This window comes from Orycteropus afer, unplaced genomic scaffold, assembly GCF_000298275.1.
Source record: "Orycteropus afer afer isolate SDZICR_OR568_19922 unplaced genomic scaffold, OryAfe1.0 scaffold00042, whole genome shotgun sequence".
Taxonomy (NCBI): domain Eukaryota; kingdom Metazoa; phylum Chordata; class Mammalia; order Tubulidentata; family Orycteropodidae; genus Orycteropus; species Orycteropus afer.
In genome coordinates, this window is record NW_006921629.1 from 6,929,533 (window position 1) to 6,954,433 (window position 24,901).

At 43.3% G+C, this 24,901-nt stretch overlaps 1 protein-coding gene across 1 annotated transcript in view; it reads right to left on the minus strand.

Moving 5' to 3' along the window:
- Nucleotides 1–24,474, minus strand: part of PHF12 (PHD finger protein 12) — a 39,022-nt gene extending 14,548 nt beyond the window's left edge. Inside the window, exons 1-4 of the mRNA XM_007937391.2 lie at nt 24,409–24,474; nt 23,585–23,766; nt 3,618–3,690; nt 689–1,082 (exon numbers count right to left, since the gene is read on the minus strand). Of these exons, the coding sequence (XP_007935582.1) occupies nt 689–1,082; nt 3,618–3,690; nt 23,585–23,766; nt 24,409–24,474 (715 nt within the window). The remainder of the gene's footprint in view (nt 1–688; nt 1,083–3,617; nt 3,691–23,584; nt 23,767–24,408) is intronic.
- Nucleotides 24,475–24,901: the final 427 nt, after the last annotated feature.

Below are 24,901 nucleotides of genomic sequence, written 5' to 3' on the forward strand. Positions count from 1 at the left end.
ATGGACTATTATGCAAATTGAAGAAATTCTATATTAATATGGAAAGATCTCTAGAGCATAATGTGAAGTGAAAACAGCAGTATAGGAAGTATGCTATTTTGAATTGATATCACTAAACTGCATACCTGAAAAGTATTGAACTGGCAAATGTGTTATATACACATTTTTACAATTAAAAAAAAAAAAAGTAAAATTGCAAAAAAAATAAAAAATAAGAAAACAAATTCACTATGTTTGTGTAAATAAAAGGGGACATACAAGTATATATTTATTTACTTATGTATACACAAAGACATTCTAGAAGGATATTTAAGAACCAAATAGTGGTTTTCTGTGAAGAGTAGGAGGGTGGAAACCAGAGAGATGGCAGACAGAGGTGAAAGGGAAACTTTTCATTGTTAAGTCTTTTTATGTGTTTTGATTTTTGAACCAGATCAATGCATTACCTATTTAAAAAACAAGTAGTGGAAGGGGGTGGGAAAAGAGTTTAGAGAATCAGAAAATGGGAAATGGAACAAACACTGTAATAACTAAAACCTTCAAAGATCTCTCCAGGCAGAACCAAGAACAGGAAGTTGAGGCAGTGGCTACATGGACAGTGACCTTGCAGGTAACTACTGCCTTTTAACTAGACACTAATCCTTTAAGGAAGCTGGAATAAGGGAAGAGATATGATGGTTTGGCTAACCTGGTAGTGCAGTGGTACAAGTCAGTTCATTGGGCAACTGAAATTGGGTGGGGTTCCGCTCCATGGCAGCAGCGATCAGCAGCTCAAAGGGCCGCCTCAGCTGGGGCTGCACATAGTCCGGCTCTGCTGCTACTGGCTCCTCGTCCACGTCAATGATGTCGTCGTCCACGTCGTTCTGCTCAGAGGTAGGAGTCTCTGTGCTGGCGTTGGATGTGGGTGTGCCAGGCCGGCTGGCCCTCCTCTCCAGGATCCGGGCATGGGCAATTGCCTTGAGTTCGCTTTTGCTAGCTGATCTGTCCAACAAGTCAGTGTCACTGCTGGGGGATGTAGTCCGTTTGCCAGATTTGTCCACCAGTCCATTGACATGGCCCAGCTCCTTTTTCTGCTCCCGTTTCTGTGCAAATGAACAGGTGGGCCCATCATACATGTACCACAAAATAGAAAGAGATGGATGCTACAAAGTCCTGCTAGACCCCTAAGCAAAACTATGAAAACCCCACCATATCACAGAATCAGCCACCTGTGGATGGGAACACTGGTCTGTTAAAGGTGACAAAACTATGGCTCAATGTTTGCTGGAGGTAATCACCAAAAAGCATGGAATGTTAGAAAAAATTACACAAATTACACATCATTTACCCTAATTCATCATATACACATACAACATCTTAAAAAATACAAAGTACAGAGGACTAAAAGTTGACATAGTGAGAATAAACTTATTCAACAACACACATAGGTCTGTACCTGAGTCTGTCTTGGAACATCCTGACTTTCTGAATAGGTTTTAAACCTTAACATAAAGTCCACAAAAGCAATGGTAAAGGAAAATAGCCAGGTAGAGCTGGCAAGGAAGCTGGTTACACTACAAAGTGGAGGGGGGCATTCCAGCAATCACGATGGTCAAGAATGGTGGCTTTCAGTGTTATATGTTTAACTAGAACTCTGAAAGTGACATCACTTAGAATGGGTACATTGGGAAATGAAAAGACTAAATGTAATTCATTCAATAGGACTGGGTGACTGATAAAATATGTTTTATTCAAAGACTCCAAATAGAATGGTCAAACAAGGGTTTAACACTGCTGTCCAGTCAGGAGACCTGAGCTCTTGTCCCGGATTCCCTGTGACCTGGGGTGACTCATGTTGGTAGGCAGGAATTTCTCCATCTGTAAAGTGACTAGTAACACCTTTTCTGTCCTCTGCTCAGGGATGTGGTGAAGATAAAGATGGTCACATCTACGAATGGCTGGCTCTGAGATGGGGAAGTCCTACCATCCACTAAGAGTTATGATAGGACCTGAACATCATAGGCTGATGAGGCCCAGAGAATTTATTACTTCCATCCATTTCAGTTAACTATGGGAGGCCAAAGGGCAAGCACTGGTGGAAAAGTAGATTTGGCATTGGTAGGCAAAGAGGTCCATGTGAGAACCAGTCAGAATGGCATCTTAAGAGGAGCACACTGCTAGAGAAAGGCACACTATATTCCCCAGCAAGTAGTTCTGCTTCTAGAAAAATGATGAAGAGGTAATAGAGCTTCGGAATGAGGCAGAACTTGGTTCAAATACTGACTCTGTCAATTCTTTTGAGTCCTTAGGAAAGCTGCTCTATATTTTTGAGCCTCAGTTTCTTCATTTTTAAAATAGAGATACTACTACCTGTACCCACAGATAGCAATATGTATCAAATGAAATAACACAAGTAAAATACCTGTCATAAAATGGACACTAAAATAATGCTAGTTCCTTTTCTCCATCCCTTTTTCTTGGTTTCACTTCTTCCCCCCCTTCAGTTCTTCCCAATCCTTTCAGGTCCAGCTTCTGTGAGTGGCAAGTTTCTGAAAGGCCTCCTGACTGACAGGATCTATCTGTAACTGGCCAAGCTCTATCTAGTTGAGGATGCACAGGAAGGATCTACTGGAACATGGACAGACTGGAGGACAGCCTGGTTTGTGGATTTTAGAGAAATCGAATTTCAGTTGCAATTAGGTGGCTGACTTGGCTTTGGCTTGCTTTTTAATAGGAACCCTGAACACTTGAAAAATGTCTGCCTGTTTACCTTTTTCTTAAAGGTTGAAGACTGTTACACACATAAACCACAATCTCTGAATCATCTCATCCTGTTTCTGCAACCAAGGAAGTCATCATTCATTGTGACATCATGTCCAGGGGCCAGAACAACAGAAGTGATGTCACAACAGAAGAAAGTTGCTTGGGGTACAATTAGGGTGGAAGAACTGTGAGTGTCGGGTGGTGGTATATAATTCACAGACAAGTCTTAGTCTACAACCTGTAATTGAGGGTTGAGTCTCTCAAAATCTGTGAGGAAACACACCTACTTCCTTTTTTGATAAAAGAATTCAACTTTTACACCCTATAAAAATTCTCAAAGTAGAAAATAATGAGCCACATTCTCAAAGCCAGTATTGAATTATTAAGGAGGGTAACTAAAGAGAGATTAGGTAACCTGAGGTACAAGTAGGTTCAAAGTCCTATCAATCCCATATACCTGGCCAAGCCTCTGGATACCGGCGACTTAGTTGCCTTGGGGTGAGGGAAATTCTTTTTTAAATCAAGTTGGAGAAGCAGCCTTCTTTTTCTTCAGCCAGTTTCAAGCATGGAGATGGCTGCCACATTCAGGCCACTATCAAGAGGTCAACAGGAACCAGACTACTCCTGTCACTAGTGACTGAACATGTCTCAGGAAATTAAGACACCTCTTCTGCCCATCTCAGTAGCCCATGTTTGGATTTTAGGCTCTACTGGATTCCAAATAGTCACCATGGGGAGAGTAGGGTGATCCCAGGGCTGGAAGAGACAAGAAGAAGGGACTAAAATGCCTTCAGGGCCAGGTCATCTTAGCTCTAGAATATTAGCAATCTAGATCTGGCATTCTGATCAAAGTCTTCAAAAAGTAGCATTATTACCTTTCGGCGAACAGTGCACCGGTGACACATCCACTCCCCAGGAGGCAACATCTCTTCACTCAGTGGAGGGTTACTGTGGGGAAAAGACAAGGGCAAGACTAAGTAACTAACCTTTTGATGCAGCAGGAAGAAACATAGCTAGGTCTGGCATAAAACTGTATGTTCCTAAGGCTCTATCTGGCCAGTCCTGCAACCCAACTAGGGTTTTGACATCCTTCAAAATGCTCACTCAGCACCACTTACAGTAACTCAAAGAATGAGCATCCATTCCCATACCTTAGAAAAATAAGCCAAATCCAAAGTTCTTAACACTAGGCTTCCCAGAAAAGGTGTAAGAAGCCCTGAGTTTTAGAGGCATTCCTCAACTCTGCACCACACTAACAAAATTTCTGATAGGTTCTCCACATTCTTTTCAAAGTCTGTTTAACTCCAAGCTCTTCCATCTGCTGTTCAAAGGCCTGTGTAATGTGGTCCTATTTCATCCTCTCAGGCCCCTTTCATGTAGCTTTCCCCCTAGTCAAATTAATGACTTGCTATTTTTCCTCTAGAACATCCTTTCCCTAGAAAACTATGCCTGTCAAAACCCCATTCATCCTTTAAGGCCTGCCTCCATCAGCTTGTGGTGGATTAAAGATGGCTACAAATTCTTTGCTATTTGTTCTACCCAGATGTAGCCAGTCTAGTTCCCTCCTCTTGAATTGAGCTTGCTCTGTGACTTGCTTTGACTGACAGAATGCAGTAGAGGTGACAGTGTTGTAATTTCTAAGGCTGGGTCTTAAGAGATCTGCAGATTCCACTTTTACATGCTGACAGTATTCCATTCCATCTCAGAGCCCTGTATCATGCTGTGAGATGCCACATGGAGGAGACATGAGGTGCTCCAATCAAAAGCTTCAGAATTCCAAGCCAACATCAACTACTACTATGTGAGGGAGCCATTTTGGATATTCCAGCTCAGTTGAGCTTCCAAGTGAGTGTAGTCCCATTCAATAATACATAGAGCAGAAAAACCACCCAGCTGAGCCCAGTCGACTCTCAGAATTATGAGAGATAACTGGTTTCTGTTTTAAGTTACTGAGTTTTAAGGCAGCAACAGATAACCAGAACACAGGTGCTTCATGAGGTCTTGCCAGATTACTTGTGCATCTTGGAACATTTCGCTGCATGGTATGGTTCCCTTCTGGCACTTCTCATGCTTTACCTTGCATGACAATTCTTTTATTTCTCTTATTAGAGGGACCACGAAAAGGGCTGAATCCCTTTCCTCTTTGCACCCTTGTGACAAAAAGGTCATGCACACAGTAGTCACTCAGTAAATCAATACTGAATCAAAATTGGTGCTTTGTAGGCCTGGTCAGTGATTTCCAGTAATGTTATACCAATAGCTGCAATGAGACTTTTTTAAATCCTTGGGAGGGTCACATTTACAATGCCTATGAAGTATGGTCTGCAGAGCAGCACCATCTACGTCATCTGGAAACTTATTATAAATGCAAATTTCAAGATCTCACGCTAAACCATGAAACACAGGAACTCTGGGAAAAAGACTTAGCAATCTGTTTACAGAGCCTTCAAGGTGAATCTGCTGGACACTGGTATCAGTCTAAGGCTACATTTATGCTTAAGAAATTCCCTTCTTTCATTCTTGGGAATCACATGTTTAGAATGGCAAGGAGGAAATTTTCCCTAAAAAAAAAAAAAAGCAAGAAATATTCAAAAAATACTTGTGGGCTTATGGATAAGGACTCTCCTTTAAATGCCAGGGCTTGATGCCGGGCTGCTTTTTACTCTTTCTACCTACAACAGCACTTGGCTTGCCAAATTTTCCCGACTCCTGCTTTGCTGTGCTTCCCAGGAGCCCTCAGCACACATGTCAGGATGTCCACCAAGCCTCACAGCTCACTGCTTCCTTTCCTTCTTGTTTCCTTGGTGGAATCTCAGGAGGATGCTTACTAGGAAGCAGAAAACTGCAGGCACACTGGCCCACTGGGATAGGTCTCCAGGCCCTAGAGGACCACAGGAAAGTATCATCTGTAAAATCATTCCTAGTTCTAGACAATGTATTTAAGCAACAGGCCACATTGAAACTAATGAAATGTATGCCTGTAATTTGCAAAGGCCTACAGACTCTGGTATGCTTCAGCAGCTGTCATATTAAAATTAACCCTGAAGGCTGTCACTTCTGATTCTGTTTTTCATCAGTTCTTTTCATCTGCCTACTGGCTTTGTACCAACATACCCTACCCCAAACACATAAAGCAGAGAAAGGTGAGGGATAATGGTATGGGCTTAGATCTTTTATCAAGATGTGAATGGCCTCTTGGCCACCCTTCATGTTTCCCTCAATCTATTCCTAACCCTTCCATAGTGATACTGCCTCGGAAACCCAAGGAGGGGTCGCTATGAGTCGGGTCTGACTTGATGGCACATACCAACAACAACATTCCTAACCCTACCGGCAGGATGATTAGTCTAAAATGCAATTCTCATCATAACACTCTCTCAATTAAAAAGCCCTTCACTGTGTCTCATTCCTTAGAGCTCAAGCTGCTCAGCACTGTAGTTACGACCCCTGTGGCCAGAACCCTGCCTCTTTCTTCAGCTCCATGGTTTTGAGGCTCCCTCTATAGCTCATGCTGTTGTCTTACTTCTGTCTTGGCTTATTCCAGAGCCTCTATACCCACAGCCATGTGAGCTGGGCCTTCCCTCATTCTTTCATCTGACAAACTTCTGATCTTTTGAGACTCAAGTCAGGTGTTTTCTCCAGGAAGCCCTGACAGCCCTGGATTCCTCCTAGTACTTCTGTGCCACATACTGTGCTGAAAGTGTATTATGTGTCTGAATCCCCATCTCTATGCTTCAGTTATGTTTGTACTTACACACCCTACACAATGTCTGACACCTAAGAGGTGCTCAATAAAACTTTGGGCAGGCACTTGTTTTGGTGGTTTAACCACACGTGAAATTACTTGTGTTTTCTAAGTAAGAAAACAATGAGAAGACATTGCAGTCAAAGTCCATACTTCTAAGTGTCCAATATACTGAACTACTCCCTACTTTCCCCATTTTTATCTTCTTTAAACAATCTGATTTTTAATCTTTTTCCTCTTTCTTGATACAGGGATAAAATGCTTAGAAATTATACTAAGAGATTCTCAAAAGTAGCTCCTTGTTTTCTAAAGGACTCACTTTTCAAGGTGCTAACTTTAAGAAGGTACATTTATTTCTCAGAGTTCTAGATTATGGCCGCAGGCTCCTCTTGTTGGGTCTGTTGTAAAACGTGGGATGGGAACTGTTAACCTAGGGAGTAGTCCAGGGAATTCAGAGTGTGACATCCAGGAAGACAGAACATTGAAAAGAGTGAGGCCATCACTTGTTTACCTGTCATGAATTGCTGCTTTTTTAGAGACAGAATATGAATCATGAAATAACAAATTTGAAAATGCAGTGTCTTGAGAGATGGCTGCAATATGTAAGATGGGATGGACAGGGAAGGAAGGTCTGTTTCTAGAAAATGATCATCACAAGCACAGCTGGAGCACAGAAATCGCTCTTCATAAAGCCGTCTCGTGTTTCCTCCTGCTCAAAGCGATTCCTTTCCATCTATTTAGAAGGCAGCTTTTCAACTCAAGTTTCTGGGGGAAAGAGATTCGTGAAACAATTCCAGGAAAGACAGACTGTCTTTGGGGTAAGCTCAGGATCCAATTCCGAAACAGGCTGTTTTGCAAACATACTTCTTTTGCTCCAAACTGCCGACAAGGAAAGGATTCCAGGAGAAAGGACGTTCTGCAGCCTCAGGGTACTCATGAACTGACAATCTGAGGACTTCCCCACCTCAGCTGCCCATCTCAAACCTTCTTTTCCCCATAAGAATGGTGTTCCCATAAGCTAAGTGTGTAACTCTGAAATGATTATATGCATGCAAGAGTCTTTAAATCATGATATGCCCGCCCATCAAGAAAAACAAGAACCTGCCGCAGCTCCTTCTCCCTTCAATATACCAATGAAGTCAGGGTGTTGGAAGCCATCCTTTACAAAAGAAAATTAAAAGTGAAAAGTCAGGTAACGTTGAAATTACTCTATCAGTTTCAGTTGTTCAGCAGTGAAAACCAGGAAAACACTATAATGAGCCAGTACTGCTTGTAAAGACATCAACACACTCTCTAATCACTAACACTTAGATATAGCAGAGTGATAACCCTATTTTATCTCTAGCTAGTGTACATTAACTAAATTTTTTGTAATTTCGAACATTTTATTATGGTTTGGGTGAAAGTTTACAGAGCAAATTAGTTTCCCATTCAATAATTTATACTTGTTTTGTGATATAAGTTGCAATCTCCTCAATGTAACAGCTCTCTTCCCGCTTCCTCCTTGGGTCCTCACTTTCATGCACCCATCTTTCCTGTCCTTTCTTGCCTTCCAAACTTTGTTTTTGGGCAAACATTGCCTGTTTGGTCTTCTATCGTTGAGTGCTGTAAGGAGCACATTCCTCATGAGTGTTATTGTTTCATAAAGTGTTTAACAGATGCTCTTATTTGATCTTTACCATCATAGTGAGGTAATTAATTTTTAGTCCCATCACACAGGTGAAGAAACTGATTTTTCTAAAGCCACGCTACCAGTAAGTAGCAAAGCTGGAACCCAAATCTAAGTCTTCTGGCTCTTTCAAATCTTGAGCCAAAGCCATGAAGCTGTTTCTTCATAATCGTTTTTTTAACAGTCTTCTCATTTCTGGGAAACAGAGGAATAGCCACCAGGTACCTTCCTTGAATCTCAAGGCCAAGCATTTTCTTCTATTATCAATCACTATTCATTGAGTTTCTGCTGCTTACTAACTTACTTACTGGTTAAGTAAATGCACTAGGATGAACACAAAGCGAAGCTACACAATCAAGAAACGAAGCCTTGCGGGGAGGACTAAAGTTATTTATCCACTCCAACATTTATTGGACATTTATTTAAACGAGGCAATGTGGTAAATGCTGGGATCCCAGACATGGTCCTTGTTCTCAGGGATCACAAGCTAGAGAGAATGTGAGGACACCTGACAGAGAACACATGCAATGTACTACAAACTGATTCTTGCCATGCAGACCCAATACAATACCTGAATGCTTATGAATGCCAGAATCAACAAAGAGCCCCAAAAGCATGGTCGTTTTCCGTACTCTGCCCACAATTCAGACCCTTCAGCAAATGCTAATTCAGCTAGTGATCCTTTGAAGATGGTGAAGTTCAGGAGGAAGTCATAGTTTCAGAAGCAGGTATATTTCTGAATTTTGAAAACACTATCTGATGAAATGAAGGTTCTGGGAGTGCAGGTATTTTTCTTAGGAATGGATGTTTAGATTAATCAAGAATATAATAGTAATTGAACCTTTAGATTCCTTCTGAGAACCATCCAAGTGCTAAGCAAGGTGAGCCCTGGAATCATTTATTACCTGAGCTGACTTGCCTTGGAAAATGGGCAGCTCTTTAGAAGTAGGCCAAGGAGCTATATTTTATTTTTTGGCTTCAAAAAAATAATTTGCAATGCTACGAGATAGGCACTCTTCTCCACAGGCAGAGAAGAGAGTGCTCTGTGAGGATGAAGCTCCTATAAAATATCTTCCCATCTTCACTGCTGTGGGTAAGTTTCCTTCCAGATCATTTCTTAAAAACCTGTGGCCTGCAATTCCTGGCCAGAAGTGACTCTTCACTGCTTTCTAACCCACTATTTATTTCCACTACCACCTGATCTTAAAGACACTTTGTTAGCTACAAAACAGTTCGTATCAACAGAGCTTTAAATCTTCAGAGATTTTATAATTAATTAAAGGTCACAATGTGGTTCTCTGTGAGACCTGAGAGGGTCTACAAACCACCCCCTCTACCAAATTTATTATTGTTTTTCATTTACATCAGTGGGATTTACACTGTTTTATTATGGCCTACAAACTTTTAATAGTAGCATCTATACATAAGCCAATTAGGAAGGTGGTCAAGAGCATTTAACTTTTCAAAACAAAAACTTCCTATAGCCAACCTCTGCAGCATGAGTTCAGTATCTAGACACCCTAAACAAATCTAAAACGTCCCAACTCTCTTGCTGCTAAGTGTCTAGATCAGTCTATTTCTGGACTCATCTGTGAGAAAACTAGAAACACACCCTTCTCAGCTAACTGCAATGCCTGCGCTGACATCTCTCCATGTCAAAGATTCAAAGCCCACAGCTAGATGATCCCAACTTAAAAGGATGGAGCCCAGTTTTAATTTAGAATGTCTTTCATTCACTAATGAGGCTGCAGCTCACCACTGCAGGTGGAAGATACTGGTAGTTGTCATGGTTCTTGGCTCTCTAATTAAGAGGATCTATTTCAAGTCATACACCAGTGTGGCTGATCTGAGTCTAACCTTGCTCATCTCCTTCGCCTATTAATACATGTGAACCTGCCCAACATTAACATTTACTTCAGATTTAGTCACCACCAGTGGGACCTGTTGCTCCATAGCTCTGTATTAATTATCCATCCAGAGAAAGCAGTTTTTCAATATGGAACTGGAAGGCAGAAGGGGGAGGGGAACAAGAGAACAAAGGGAGGAGGGGAGTGGTGGGGGGAGAGAGGAGACAGGAAAGCAGAAAGACTGCCTTTTATTTCAGAAACCTTTTTTTGTGTTACAACATGCAGATAAAATGGTGTTGGGCTCTGGACATTTTCTTTCTTTTCATATATGAGGTTACTGGTATGTGCGTTGCAATTGCCCATCCAGCCAAAAAGCATCGACATTTATTTAAAACTTAAGCCTGACAAATGAGAATCTCACAACCAAATGAAAAGCTTCGGTGTACATCTCAGGACAAAGGGAAGTGAATGATGAAAAACACTCAAGGATATAATCCATTTTCTCTTCCTGGACTGACAAAATACTCTATTTAATAAAAATACTTAACAGAAACACCATATGCCACAGTATGCACACAATATGCCAACAGCCTCTCGCTAAAAGAGGTCAGTCACATGAACTGGTTGGGTTCCTCCTGTCAGAATCCATCATTTTCCAGGAATCAGAAGCTTCCCAGCCATATATAGCATAATTTCATGTGAAACAAAATATCAGTTAGACTAGGAAAGATTTCACTGCCCCTGCCACCACCATCTACATGTTCTCCCCCTTTTTTTGGTGGAGGGAGGAGGTGTTCAGCAACCAAACAATAGCATTAAGCAGTTTTGATTTTTAATTTCACAGTTCATAGGGCTCATCCATCCATCTGAGGTCCACTACCAGATAAAAATCCTGGAATTATATTTAGTGGCATTGTGTAAGACCAACTGCAGAAGACAATACATGCTCAGTGTGGGCCTACTCTCCCTGGGACTGGCCCTGCTGCCCTCAGCCAGTTCAGGAAATGTGTTGGTACTAGTCAAAATGGGCAGTGACGGTGATGGCTGACAGGACCACAATCACTCCTCAGCCTCCCAGCAGCCATCTTGATTTATTAAAGGGATCTTTATAAATGAAAACCAGCTTACGTCCTGGAAAAGCTAAGAGGTGATGAAGTTTAATTTAAAAAATTTTTTTTTTTAATTTCAATTAAAAGTTTTATTAGTATATCCAAATTTTATGGTGTATGTTTTGAGGGAAGAAAATTGAATTAAGTATCAGCAGAAATAGAAGGATTCCCCTCGATTTGTGTGGGCATTAGCCAACCTTTCAATGGCAGGGAAGATGGCCACAGTGAAGGATGAAAGTTCATGGGGTCTCTGAACCTCACCTTCCTTCATCTGAGCTACTGACTCAAATACAGTTATTGCCACAAAGTACATAAAAAGTACAAGGGCTGCTGGTTTTTCCATGCACAGTCTCGGTGGCAGTGTTAACAAGGAAACCAATGAAGTGCCAGGACATTACAAATACCCCATTGAGAAACTTTGCTAGTTGCGTCACTTCCACAAGCATACAATCCTTCCAAACTGGCTGCCTGTGCCCCCTCGTTTTATTGCCTTCTATGTAGAGCTGGCTTGTGGCATCCTCCCAGAGAAGGACACCTGGAGAAGAGTGTTACAAGTTAACACAGGGAAGAAGGAGGGAGGGAGAGTAGAGCACCAACAGTTATACCAGGTGTCTGCTGCCTCTGCTAAATTTCTCTACCAGCTGAGCCTTAGTGCCACAGGGCCTGCTATATCACTAGCCTAGTGTGGCTATTGCAGTCTTGGCTTCTTCACAATGGAAAATGGGCTGGATGGACACATTTTTAAAAGGGGCTTCATTCATTCATCTCATAAGAGATGTTGGAACCCACCCACCTGCTTTGTAAAAGAGTCAACATTCTGGCCGCAACAGTCACTTTCTAACACTTGTACGGAAGGTTCCATTGGAAGGAAGAACCAACAATCAGAACTGTACATTCCAGAAGAGTCTCAGAGGTATGGAAAACTGGCTGCTGTTCCATGGCCCAACTTTAGTGGACTATCAAGAGAAGAGAAATAGCCAGGCCACATCCTCACAGACACAGCTCAGAGAACCTTGGCCAGTTTACTGACTGGACCTAAAATTCTACAAAGGCTTAGGAGATTAAAAACATTAACATTAATGTCTTTATTTGAAACCAAACTCAATCTAGAGAGCAGGTTCTACTTAAGACCCAAGTGTTTTTCCTCAAGGAGTGATTTGTTTCATTTACCATTCCCTGACTGGGTCTTAAGGAGCTCTGGAGGCGCAGTGCCTAAGGCATTTGACTGCTAACCAAAAGGCTGGCGGTTCAAACCCACCAGCCATTCCACTGAAGGAAGATTGGGCAATCTACTTCCATAAAGATTTACTGCCTTGGAAACCCAGAGGGGGTCACTATGAGTCAAAAGTGACTCAATGGCAGTGAGTTTTGTTTTGTTTTGTTTTGTTTTTTGGACAGGGTCTTAAAAAAAGGAAAGGAGAGAGAATATTATTTGGGCCAAAACTGCACAGGGCTCATTCTAGCCTTCTTTTGCCATTACCCTCCCCCCACCCTCAGTTCTCTCATAAACCTCAAAGCTCCCCGCCCTACATGACTGAAGTAATCTCCTGGGCATGCTGTCAGACTGTGCTGTCGTGGTTTGATGCCACAGCTAAGTGCTGACTTGGGCTTCCGAAGTCTTCCAGTTATACCCCCAGTGACCTATTTAGGAGCTGAATATACTTCTCAGAGATAGCCTAGATTTTTCCCTTTGGCCCACTTTTCTCTCAGATGGTCCCTAACCAAAGAATGATCACCCTAAAAGCTTGAATGTGTGCACACAAATGGTAAGATTTGAAGAAAGCCCTCTAAGAAATGCAGCAAGCGTATGAGCCTTGGACACAAGTCCTTTGCCTTACTTAAACTGCAGACACTTCTCTTAACATGCAACTTACTTCAACACCAACCAACATACCATAGCCTGCAGTCAATGATGCCTGGTATCACAGAATTAGGAATTTCCTTTGGTATGATATTTTGGTAAGTAAGAATGGATAAATGTCTCCTATGCCTGGCAAAACCACAAGGACTACAATGGAGAGATAAAGGAAACACAAATGGTAAAGCAAAACAATGTTTACCAAAAGGAGAAAATTAGTGACAGAATTGTGTTTTAAGATGAGCTTTCAAAAAGTGGCCAGCAAGATCAAGGAAAGTTAAATAGTCAACCTATGTATTGAACCGGAAGTCACAGGTTGACACACTTAAGGATTGAATAAGATTAATGGAGTATAATTTTCATAATGCATCCTGACCAATAATTGATGACTGTTCATTGAAAGTTCATTGGAGAGTTTCCCTCTAATGTTTCCAAAGCTTTGTTAAAACCAAGAATCAGCAGAACTCCATCTGATGGGTTTGGTGAATATGGGGATTGAAAAGCTCCCAGCTCATCACAGGAGAGCAGGGTTGGTATAAACAAGAGTGAGGATAGCTCGACCTTGCACACTCCTGTAATGCAAAGATGTGTCTAAATTAATTCTCATTGAAGTTCTATGCATTTCATTGGTTTCTCTGCTCTGTTTTCCGCGCAAACACAAGGCATGAGAAGAATAATATTCAACATCCTTTGAAGGGCCACTGCTGAGTAAAAGCCTGTAAATGTGCTTTATGCTGCCACAAACAGGGCTCCACCTGGAACTCAAACTTGCCAATAATTATGAGAGGTTTCCCCACTCCTGCCTGGCCTAGAGGTAACATGATGTCTTTGGACTATGGTTAAATTCAAACCCTACTGAGAACCCTCTCTGGTTCACTTAAGTTTATTTGAAAAAGAGCCTCATGCCGAGACCAGATCAGTGGGAAAGACTGACGCTAGGTTCAGGTATGGAGTTTCTCCCCACCCTACTGTTCCTCTATATATCTTTTGTCCTGTCACCTCTGAGGCCTATCTCATGAGAGATCATGAGAGAGATCTCAAGAGATCTCATGAGAGATATCCTATACAATCTGTCAGAAAACAAGGCAAGAGCAAAAATTGAATACCAAAGCTACAGGAAAGCAAAAGTAATCAGGAGCAAAGTAATGGCCACAATGTTTTTGTGCTAACAAAGGTATCATCCATTTGGAATAACCTAGACTCATTTCAGTTCCCTAACTAGTGTTTATCTTGTATGTCTCTCATTTTTAATACCACTAAGTATTATGTAGTAGAAAGGATATGGGTCAGTCTCTGGCAATCAAGTAGTTTAGTGAGCACTGTAGATCAGAAGTCCAAAATCAAATCTCCAAAACCAAACCCAACCCACTGCCATCGAATCGATTCTGACTCATAAGCAACCCTACATGACAAAGTAGAACTGCCTCATAGGGTTTCCAAGGCTGTAAATCTTTATGGAAACAGACTGTCTCATCTTCCTCGCATGGAGCAGCTGGTGGGTTTGAACCACTGACCTTTTGGTTAGCAGCTGAATGCCTTAGCCATTGCATTACCAGAGCTCCTTGAAATCTGTCTCAGTAGGGCTGAGTTCCTTTTGGAGGCACCAGGGAAGAATCCATTTCCTGGCCTTTTCCACCTGCTACACTTTGCCCCTCTGTCTTGGCTTGTGGTCCTGCATCATTCCAACCTCTGCTTCTAATGATATCACATCTCTGACTCTTCTGCTTTCTTTTTTTTTTTTTTTCCCTTCAATTTTTATTGTGATTTGGGTGAAAGTGTACGGAGCAAATTCATTTTCCATACAGTAGTTCATATACATTTTGTTTCATGACACTGAATACCAATACCCATAGTTACTTTTCCCTGTGTCCTTTCCTCCCATACACTCCTGCACTACCCCCTCCAGCTATCTCCCTGTGCAAACACTGCCCTTCTGTTCTCCTGTGATTGATCTACCTGATGGAAATGTACCCCATACGCCTGTCTACTGTTTGGATGAAAGGCACAAGAGGAGTGAGTTTAGTTCTAGACCTGATGGGTAACGAGGGGCCATAGTCTCAGGGGTCTTACCAGGTTCTATCAGACCATCAAACCTGGTCTTTTTTATAATTCTGAGTTTTGTTCCACACTGTTCTTCCACTCTATCCAGGATCTCCTGCATTGATCCCCCTCTGAGTGGTTGACAGTGGTAGCCAGACACCATCTAGTTCTTCCAGTCTCATGGTCATATAGGCCAGCCAATTTTTTCATTACTTAGAAAAATTCACCAATGTGCAAGGTGCACTTCGAATTTGCTTCTGTGAGTTCAACAACAGCTCTAATATAATAATCAAGTTTCTTCTTGCTGATGGTTCAAATCAATGATTTCTTCTTTCACCAGAGTTCGTTTTGCCTCTCACACAAATGTGCTAAAACCTTATCTTTATTCTTATGTGCTGAAACTTAGATTCAGAAATCACTTTAGGATTAAAGGATGAGGATTTGATATTTGGACATGGCAGGCAGAAAAAGGAGTCACTTTCTCATTCTTCTTAACTATTTTCAAGTCATGGGAAAAGCAGTCAGCTAGTGACCTGTGCACGCATCCTGGGCACGGTGACAAATCCACAATACCAAAGTGCCTTTCTGAAATTTGGTCTAGGACTTGCACTGAATACAATGTCCTCCTCTTTCAGGAAACTGGCAGGGGGACAGACATACTCCTGTCCTGTCTCTAGGGAGGCTAGCATTATGCAGAGGTGCTCTTATAAATGTTACTCACTGAATGGCAATGCAGCTGGTCATGATGTACTCCCTGGGGCCTCTAAGTCAAAGGAAGAGTACAGTGGAAGTGGGAAAACAAACATTTTTTTCCTGCTCTGGTGACTTAACACTCTTACACCTTAAAACAAGAATGCATTTCTAGGATCGTACACTACATTAACACAGAAAGTGCCTTCATATGCCCAACCAGCAACTTTTGTCAGGGTGGCCTGTTTAACCACACATCCACGGAATTGTTGTTTATGTATTAGAATGGGACAAGAAAGTTCAGAGATAGAATTCAACACTATTACCTAAAACTAAAAGCAAGTAATATTCATCTATTTTCAACTGCCTGTCATTTATAGGAGAAAGGTATACCCATATTTCCGTTAAGAAGTGGGCGTACCCATATTTCTGTTAAGAAGTGGGCATCTGCATTCTAGGTAGCAAAAATCCTCCTGGGAGCATCAAAGCAGGCGGTTTCTTTTTATGAGCTATATAAAACCTTCAGGCAAATATTCTCTGCACTCTATCTTCCTATTTACTGCTACCTGAGCCTACATAAAAGGAGTTCTGGTGGCATAGTGCCTAAGGCATTTGACTGCTAACCAGAAGGTTGGAGGTTCAAACCCACCAGCCACTCCAGAGAAGGAAGACTGGGCAATCTACTTCTATAAAGACTGACTGCCTTGGAAACCCAAAGGGTGTCGCTATGAGTCAGAATCGACACGATGGCAGAGAATTTGGTTTTGGATTTTTTTTTTTTTTTTGAGCCTACTCAAACCCACCGGCCACTCCTCCAAAGGAAGCCTGGGCAATCTACTTCCATAGTGATACTGTCAGAAACCCAAGGAGGGGTCGCTATGAGTCGGGTCCAACTCAACAGCACATAACAACAACAACAACAACACATAAAGACATATACTAACAGGTAAGTTCAATATAGGGTAAAAACAGCTTTTGTTTCCTGTTAACCTGGGTTCAAAAGATAGCTTATTGATTAATCTGGAGCTATTTCTGCCCCATGCAACTAAAAAATTCTTTCTTAAACCAGGAGCTTCCCAAGTATGAGAGGTGCACCCACAGACATTTTCTATTGTGGCCAGTGAATACCAGGTGAGCACACTGCCTAATTTAGGCAAGTGGTTGATTTTATTATTTTTTTTAAATAATCCCTTTAAGGTAGCTTCCAGCCTTAGACTTCTTTGCCCAGAAGGGTCACCCAGAAGAGGTGAAAATAGCAATGCACCAAATCACATTATAAGGGTCTCTCTACTGAGATGCACCATTCTGTCCAGAACTCATAGATAAAACCATTTACTTATTTTTGTTACATAGACAATATAGGCACGAATGTTAAAGTGTGCTTAAATTAAACAGGTAAGACGCAAAAGAAAAAAAAAAAAAAAAGACGGGAAGTAAAAAGAAGATCCACAGAATGGGAAAAAAAAAATCTTAAAATCATTTATCTCATAAGGGACTTGTATCTAGTATAAAGAACTCTCATAGCTCAATATTTATTTGGGGAAAAAAGAAAAAAAAGAAAAAAAAAAAAAAGCCCAAATACCTCAATTGAAAAAAAGGCTCTGAATAGCTATTTCTCAAAAACAAACAAACAAAAAGACAACAAGCACATGAAAAGATGCTCAACTTTATTAGCCATTAGGGAAATGCAAATCAAAACCACAATGAGATCCCACTTCACACCCACTAGACATAAAGACAGGAAATAACAAGTGTTAGAGAAGACAGTGGAAAAATATGAACCTTCATACACTACTGGCAGGAATGTCAAATGGTGCAGCTACTTTGGAACACAGTCTGGCAGTTCCTCAGAAAGTTAACCATAGAGTTACCATGTGACCTATCAAGTCCACTCCTAGGCATATACCAAGAAAAATTAAAACATATGCTCACACAAAAAATGGTACGCAAATGTTCACAGCATCACTCACAATAGCAGAAAGTGGAAACAACCCAATGTCCATTAATTGATGGATGGATAAACAAAATGTGGTATCCTTATAGTAGAGTACTACTCTTACCATAAAAAAAGGAATCATGTACTGAATCACGCTATAACATGGATGAATCACAAAAGACCATACCATTTTTTGTATTTTTTTAAATTGTGGTAAAATATATGTAACATTAAATTTACCATTTTAACCATTTTTGAATACACAAATCAGTGAAGTACATTTACAATGTTGTGTACCCATCACTACTATCTATTTCTAGATCTTTTTGGGGTTTCTTTTCTGGGTGATGAAAATGTTCTTAAATTGATTGTAACAATGGTTGCAAAATTCCACGACTATATTAACAACCATTGAATTGTATGCTCTAAATGCATAAATTGTATGGAATATAAATTTTATCTCAATAACGCTGCTATAACAACATCAAAAAGATCGAAGAGTGAAACATGCTAAAGATAAAGAAATAGGTGGCAACACTGAGTCTTTCTGATTAAACAGTATCTATTTTTGGGCAATCTACTTCGGTAGTGATACTGCCTCGGAAACCCAAGGAGGGGTCGCTATGAGTCAGGGCCTACTCCACTGGCACATAACAACAACAACAACAACTTTCACTGAGTTCATAAAATCAATGTGTTCCATTCAACACACAGCAATGACTACTTAAATCCCTCGTCAATTCAAATTAGACAATTTATTGGATATTTCTGATTTGACTTTAAAAAATTTTCCTGGAGACATGTTTGACCAGTAATTTAAAACAGATCAACATGAGTCTCATTTCCAGATTCAAATGAAAACAGTATCTAAATATGTATTTGACACATCTTATCTGTAAGAAATACACACCTTATTACTAAGGGAAAAAAAAAGGCCTCAGTATTATATTAGCAGAGTCCATTCCTAAAGTAGTTTGAAAGCCTTAAGCAAAGCTAGAGATTAATGAGACCATTATTCTTATATTCTTAAACAATGTGTCTTTGAACTAAAGCACTCATCTCACCTAAGTGAGTCCCTCAGCCCACATTAAGAAGCATGCCCCTGAACCTGAATTAAAACTGAAGCTCAGAGGACCCTCCAAGTGTGGGTGGATCATTAAAACCACTACACACCCAGATTTCAATGAAACACACATACACACAAGAAACAAACCCACTGCCATAGAGTCAATTCTAACTCACGGCAACCCTGTAAGACAGAGCAGAACTACCCCACAGGATTTCCAAGGCTATAAATCTTTCACAGAAACAGAACGCCTCATCTTTCTCCTGCAGAGCAGCTGGTGGGTTCAAACAGCCAACCTTTAGGTTAGTAGTTGAATGCTTTAACCTCTATGCCACCAAAGCTCCTTCAATGAAACCCAGCAAATGAAAAAATAAATAATAAACATAAAAATCACAAATCAAATTAGGTTTATTTATTGTTGAATCATTTTACTATTGAGAGTGCAGAGTGATGGGAAAGTGTTCAGATGTCACCTCCAGTGCATCAGTCCCAGGCGACCAAACACATACAATTACAGAAACAACTGATACACAAAATAATGTCATTACTTGCCTGTTATTATTCTAATGATACCTAGCAGCTAAACACAACAAAATTCAGAAGAATCACATCCTCAAAAGTTCATAACAGCAAAGGCAGTTTTCTACTCTATGTGTGAAACCTTTCTTGTTATGACTCACTGAAAATTAAATATGCAAAACTCCAAGCTGAGCTTGGTTTTGCCTGTGCACAGAGACTTTTTTACTCTCATTCTTCGAAAACCTCATTTTGGATCTTGCTGCCAACACCAGAGAGAAGAAAGCCGGCCAACAATTCCAAATATAACATGCGGAGGCAAATGCTACAGAAATCTGTCTGACGGGAAGCAACCATGCTGAGGTCTGCTGAGGTAGATGCACTACTCAATCAGAATGTTTTGGTCCTTCAGTCTGTTTGGAGCAAAATGCCATGAGAAAGCAATAAGAAATCATCCAGTTTCCAGTCAGCCTCATTACTGATGCCCTATGGTGCTGACTTTTTATCTGTGAGAACAAACCTACCCTTTCAAACATAAAGATGGGTCAGCAGCAACTAAAGCTCCACCAGTTATTCTAATTTTTTGCTCATTTTTGGGGACCAGTCCACAGACACCAGTATTTTCACAAAGCTCAACTTAGGGCATGACAATTATAATGGAGGTCACTTGCCAGGGAACCCTTAAAAAGATCTCTCTTTCTAATTCTCCAGCAGCAGGTTTAGTAACCCCCACTACCAATCTGAATAACTGATAAACCCGTTAAACTTGGATAAAATGATTATATTGTCACGTAAACAAAAACGTACACATTACCTCCTTAAGTTTAACTCCTCAGTAAGATCTTGGTACCAAGCACAGGACAATTCATTCTCTCACACAGAAGATCATTACAGAAAACCCAGGAATAGGGCTACTAGTCTAATTGGGAAGAGATGACTGTTCCTCATATAAAGCATTAGCCTCTAAGGACAAATAAAGCAGCTTATCTGACCAGGCATTTCCTCCAATAATTTATCTTAGAAAAATACCCTTACGGCTATGTCATTAAGCCCAGGAGGTAAAGTTTGCCTAGAATCACTTCTGGAACATTTTCCCAATCCTGTTCACTGTGAGGCAGGCTGGAAAAACACACTGGAGCCTGAAATTGGACTTGTCTCACAGAGCTTTGAACGGAGACCCACTGCAACTTACGACCTATAGCGTTTGCAAAACACCAGCTTCACACTTGTACATTCTGGGTAAATAAGGGAGATTACCATTACTATCCTTGTCTGAATAATTCACTCTTAGCCAACTAAAAAGGGAAAAGACAATAAAACTATGCTGCCTCTCCTCACATTCATGGCACAAGTCATTTCACTCACGTTAGGAAAAAAAAAATGAGGTAAAACTGTGGGATAAGCCTCATTGAATGAAATTCATCTATGGAATTCTTACTTGAAAGAAAGTTTCCTGCTTAGAATGTTTTGTGATTTGTGTAGTAACTCTGATAAATCAATGTTACATCTAGGTCTGACAACTTCCAAGGGGAAAGTGGAGATGTGAAACAAATCCCACTTTATGACTTCATGTTGTTGCTGTTATGTGCCATGGAGTCGGATCAGACTCATAGCCACCCCTCCTTGGGTTTCCGAGGCAGTATCACTACGGAAGTAGATTTCCCCATCTTCCTTCTGAGGAGTGGCTGGTGGGTTTGAACCTCCAGCCTGCTGGTTAGCAGTCAAGTGCCTTAGGCATTATGCTACCAGAGCTCCCTTTGTTGTTGTTGTTGTTGTTATGTGCGTTGAGTAGGCCCCACTCGTAGTGACCCCTCCTTGGGTTTCTGAGGCAGTATCACTACGGAAGTAGGATGGCCCAACCTTCCTTCCGAGGAGTGGCTGGTGGGTTTGAACCGCCAGCCTTCTGGTTAGCAGTCAAGTGCTTTAGCCGCTATGCTACCAGAGCTCCCTAGGCTTCTCAAATCTCTGCTTAGAAGTTCCCATTCATGTTCTCAGGGAAGAAAAAAAAAAGTGTTCAATGAAATGCAGTCTGGGCAAGCAATTAAATTTCACCAGTAGCTAAAGTGCAAACTGTTAATTGTTACAACTTGACAAGACTTAAGACTCATCTAATTAAAAGATTCAGAGATTAAGAAAGAACGTTTAAAAACCCAATCTCAGACAAAACCAACAGCATACTTTTTCCATGCCTGAAGTTTCTAATAAACAATTTCAGCTTTATTAAACAAATGAAACTAAAGATAATCAGAGCTTATCAAATTCTCATGGGAGTAAGCATTCTTGGTTAACAGCAACTTCATTCTACAGATAAATCGTTAACCCACACTTTAAATGCAGAAGTCGACAACTCCATCTTTTTATACATATCAAACATTCACCAAAAAAAAAAAGAAAAAAAAAAAAAGCAACTCCGCATAACCAGTAAGCAGCACAAATGCATCCAGATACAAATTCTCTCCTGTGCTCATCAGCACAGGAAACTAGATCAGATATTTTTTCCAGGTAGATTACACCTTATAGGAAATAAAGGCTAAAACCCAGACCTTTCTTACTGGTATTAGCCACTTCTTAATAAAAAATTGAAAGCCAGCAGCAAAGCTTCCTCCAGGATAATCATTTGTGTCCCTGCAACATTACAAGCCAAGATAGGAAGCCCTCCTGCGCAAAGGTATCTTGGGAATGGTAATGGGACACTTCCTACATAACTTCTGACCACAGACTTAATTTACCCAGTATCAGTCATCTGCCTAATAAGTGTTTGAAAACCTGCAATTAGTACAAATACACAGTAGGCACTAGCCCACAAACCCAGACGGAATGTGAATAGAACTGTGGATGTGAATGGAACTGTGGAGGAAACCTGAAGGAAAACTTATTTTTAAAAAACAAAACCAAACCAAAAACAACCCCAAAGGGCTAAAAAAGGCAACATCAAAAACCGGTGGGAAAGAACAGCCCCCATCTCCCTCCTTCCCGCCCTTCTCCATTTCCTCTCAGAAACGCCTGCCTCAATCAACTGTTGCTGAACAGAACAAGACCCAACAGACCAAGAAGCAATCAGGGCACCTTGCTCCAGTGTAGGATTTTGGGGAGGGCAGAGGTGATTTCTCCAGACAGAAGCTGAAGTTTAAACTCTTCTTTGCTGGATTGTTTGGGGCTGAGCTGCAGAGCAGGATCAATCATCGGGCGATCAACCCAGGTTCCTCCCTCTCCCTTCGGTGTCTCCCCTCCCCTTGGCGTCCAGAAAGATAAAAAAAAAAAAAAAAAGCGCACTGCTCTTCACTTCTCTGCGCCTTAAAAATACCCTCCTGGAGCCACCGCACACAATCCTGACCCGGCAGCAAAGAATTTTGCGGCGAGCGGCTCGCCGATCCAGAGCCGAGAAGTGAAATCAGCGCCCAAGGGCAATTTTAATTGTCTAACCCGGCCTGATTTCCTAAGAGGCGGCAGCACAGGGAGGGGAGGGAAGCGGGAGGAGGGAGACAGCTCTGATAGGCAACAGGGGGCAAGCGGAGGCAGAGAAAGGGGACCAAAGCTGCAAGATCCCTGCCCCGGCCCCCGAGGAGCTTCTGCAGAAGGGGCTCCGGGGCTACGACTATCGTTTCCCGGGAGACGTTTGCAAATCATATATGCAGCCAAAATGGCGCTGAGAATAAAAATATAATTTAAAGGCAGGTCGCCATATTGTAAACAGAGAGGCAGTGAAGAGGCGGGCGAGACAGACACCCTCCATGATTTCCTCTACAGCCGCAAGCGCCCGGTCGTCCGGGTCCGGACCAAGGCAACTCCGCCGACCGCCGACCCGAGGGCTCCTCCGCGCACCCACCCCGAGGACGGCCCGGCAAGACCTAGAGGGCGGCGGGCGCGCGGGCAGCAGAGCGGCATAGGGCCCGGAGCTCCTCCCCTTCCTTCCCCGCCACCGCCGAACGGGTCCAGGCTCCCCAAACCCTTTGGCGCCCAGTCGATTCCGACTCATAGAGACCCTGTAGGACAGAGTAGAGCTGCCCAATAGGGTTTTTAAGGCTGTAATCTTTACGGAAGCAGACTGCCACATCTTTCTCCCGCGAGCGCCTGGCGGATTCGAACCGCCGATCTTCGAGTTAGCAGCCGAGCGACTACCAATACAGATGGGGCTCTCCTCACTCCTCCCAACCCCCACCTCCGGTCCGGACCCTCCGCTGCTCCTCCCCCCAAAACGGCCAGATCCGAGGAGACATCTGGGGGCGGGGAGCGCTCACCCCAGCGGCTGCAGAAAGTCAGCTAGCGGCTGCAAGCGCCCGTTATTTCGGCAGGCAGGGCCAGGCCGGGTGAAGGAATGTGACGAGGAGGGTCTGCCAAGGGGCTCCAAAGGGGTCCCAGACCTTACCAGCACTGGAGATGGAAGGCGGCCGGGCAGTGGTCGCAGCACAGGAGATCTCCACCTTCCTTGCAGCTATCACAGCTGTCGTGGTTGGTGGCCCTCCCGCTTCTCCGAGGCTCCTTCTCAGGCTTCCGACTCCGCTTTTCCGCTTCGTCCGTCTTGGGGGGAGCCAGCAGAGCTTGGATTTGCTGCACACACATACAAACGGCGTGTGTGCACACTCGGAGCTCCCGGGCAGTTCGTCGCCCCCCCGACGAGGCTTCTCTGTCACCCACCCCTCTCCCCCCTTTTGTCCTTCTTCCTCCCATCCAGGCTGCTCCCAGAACCTCTCGGGCCCCGGAACCGCGGGAGTCCACCCTAACCGAGTTCCAGCAGCACAACGAGAACAGCTTCTTCCAAATGGGGAGGATCAGGGCAGGGGGATGGGGTGAGGGTGCGCGGTTCCCTTCTCGCCACTTCCTTGTATGGACAGCGGGGGACTCCAAAGCCCGGCTCGGGAGAGGCCCGAAGCCCGGTACCCGGACGCGCAGGGGGACGCACAAAGGGGACGACAAGAAGGGGGTGGGGAGGCCGCCGGTGCAACGAGATGGAGTGGGCTGGTGCCTCGGGAGAGCGAATCGAGGGCGTCGGATAGGTGAAACTGCTGCAACGTCCTCGGAGGCTGGGCCAAGCCCCCCGAATTGCAAAGATGGGAGCGGGAGGCTGGGTAAGGAAGGACTCCCCCCCTCCCTCGGGCCCTTGCGCTGCGAGCTCAGGGCCGGCTTTGTGGGGTGGAGGGCGGAGGTTCCCTCTCGACGTTGGGGTAAGGGGATGAGGAGGGCCACGCTTACCTCCATCAGCCCCCCCGACGTGTCCAAGTCGTACACGATCGTCTTGGTCTCCATTTTCTCCCACATTCATCCACCTCCCGGGCTGGGCGCTCTCTGCTCCGGCCCCCCCAGCCCCAAAGGGAGGGGGGAAGCGGGGGGAGGGGGCGCTCCTGACCCCGGCCCCCTTTCTTTTTTCTCAACACGGGTCCCGACTCCCTCGTCCTGGCTCCCCCCCACCCCCCGGCCCCCAGTCCCCGGGACGGCAGCGTCCTCCCCACGGGCCGTGAGGGGGGAGCGGCCCCTCAGCCCCGGCCCGGTGGCTGGCTGCACGGTGGGTCCCGGCTCCGGGGGTCAGGCCTCCGTGGGGCCTAGTCCCACAGGCTAAAGCCGGCGCTGGAGACCGCTGGTCCGGCCGGGAAGGCTGGCGGGCGCTGCCATCCCGGAGTTGGGGGGATCGGAGGGGGGGGTGAGAGGTTAGGTGAGGTTGTGGTACGTGAGGTGACTGGGGGGAGGG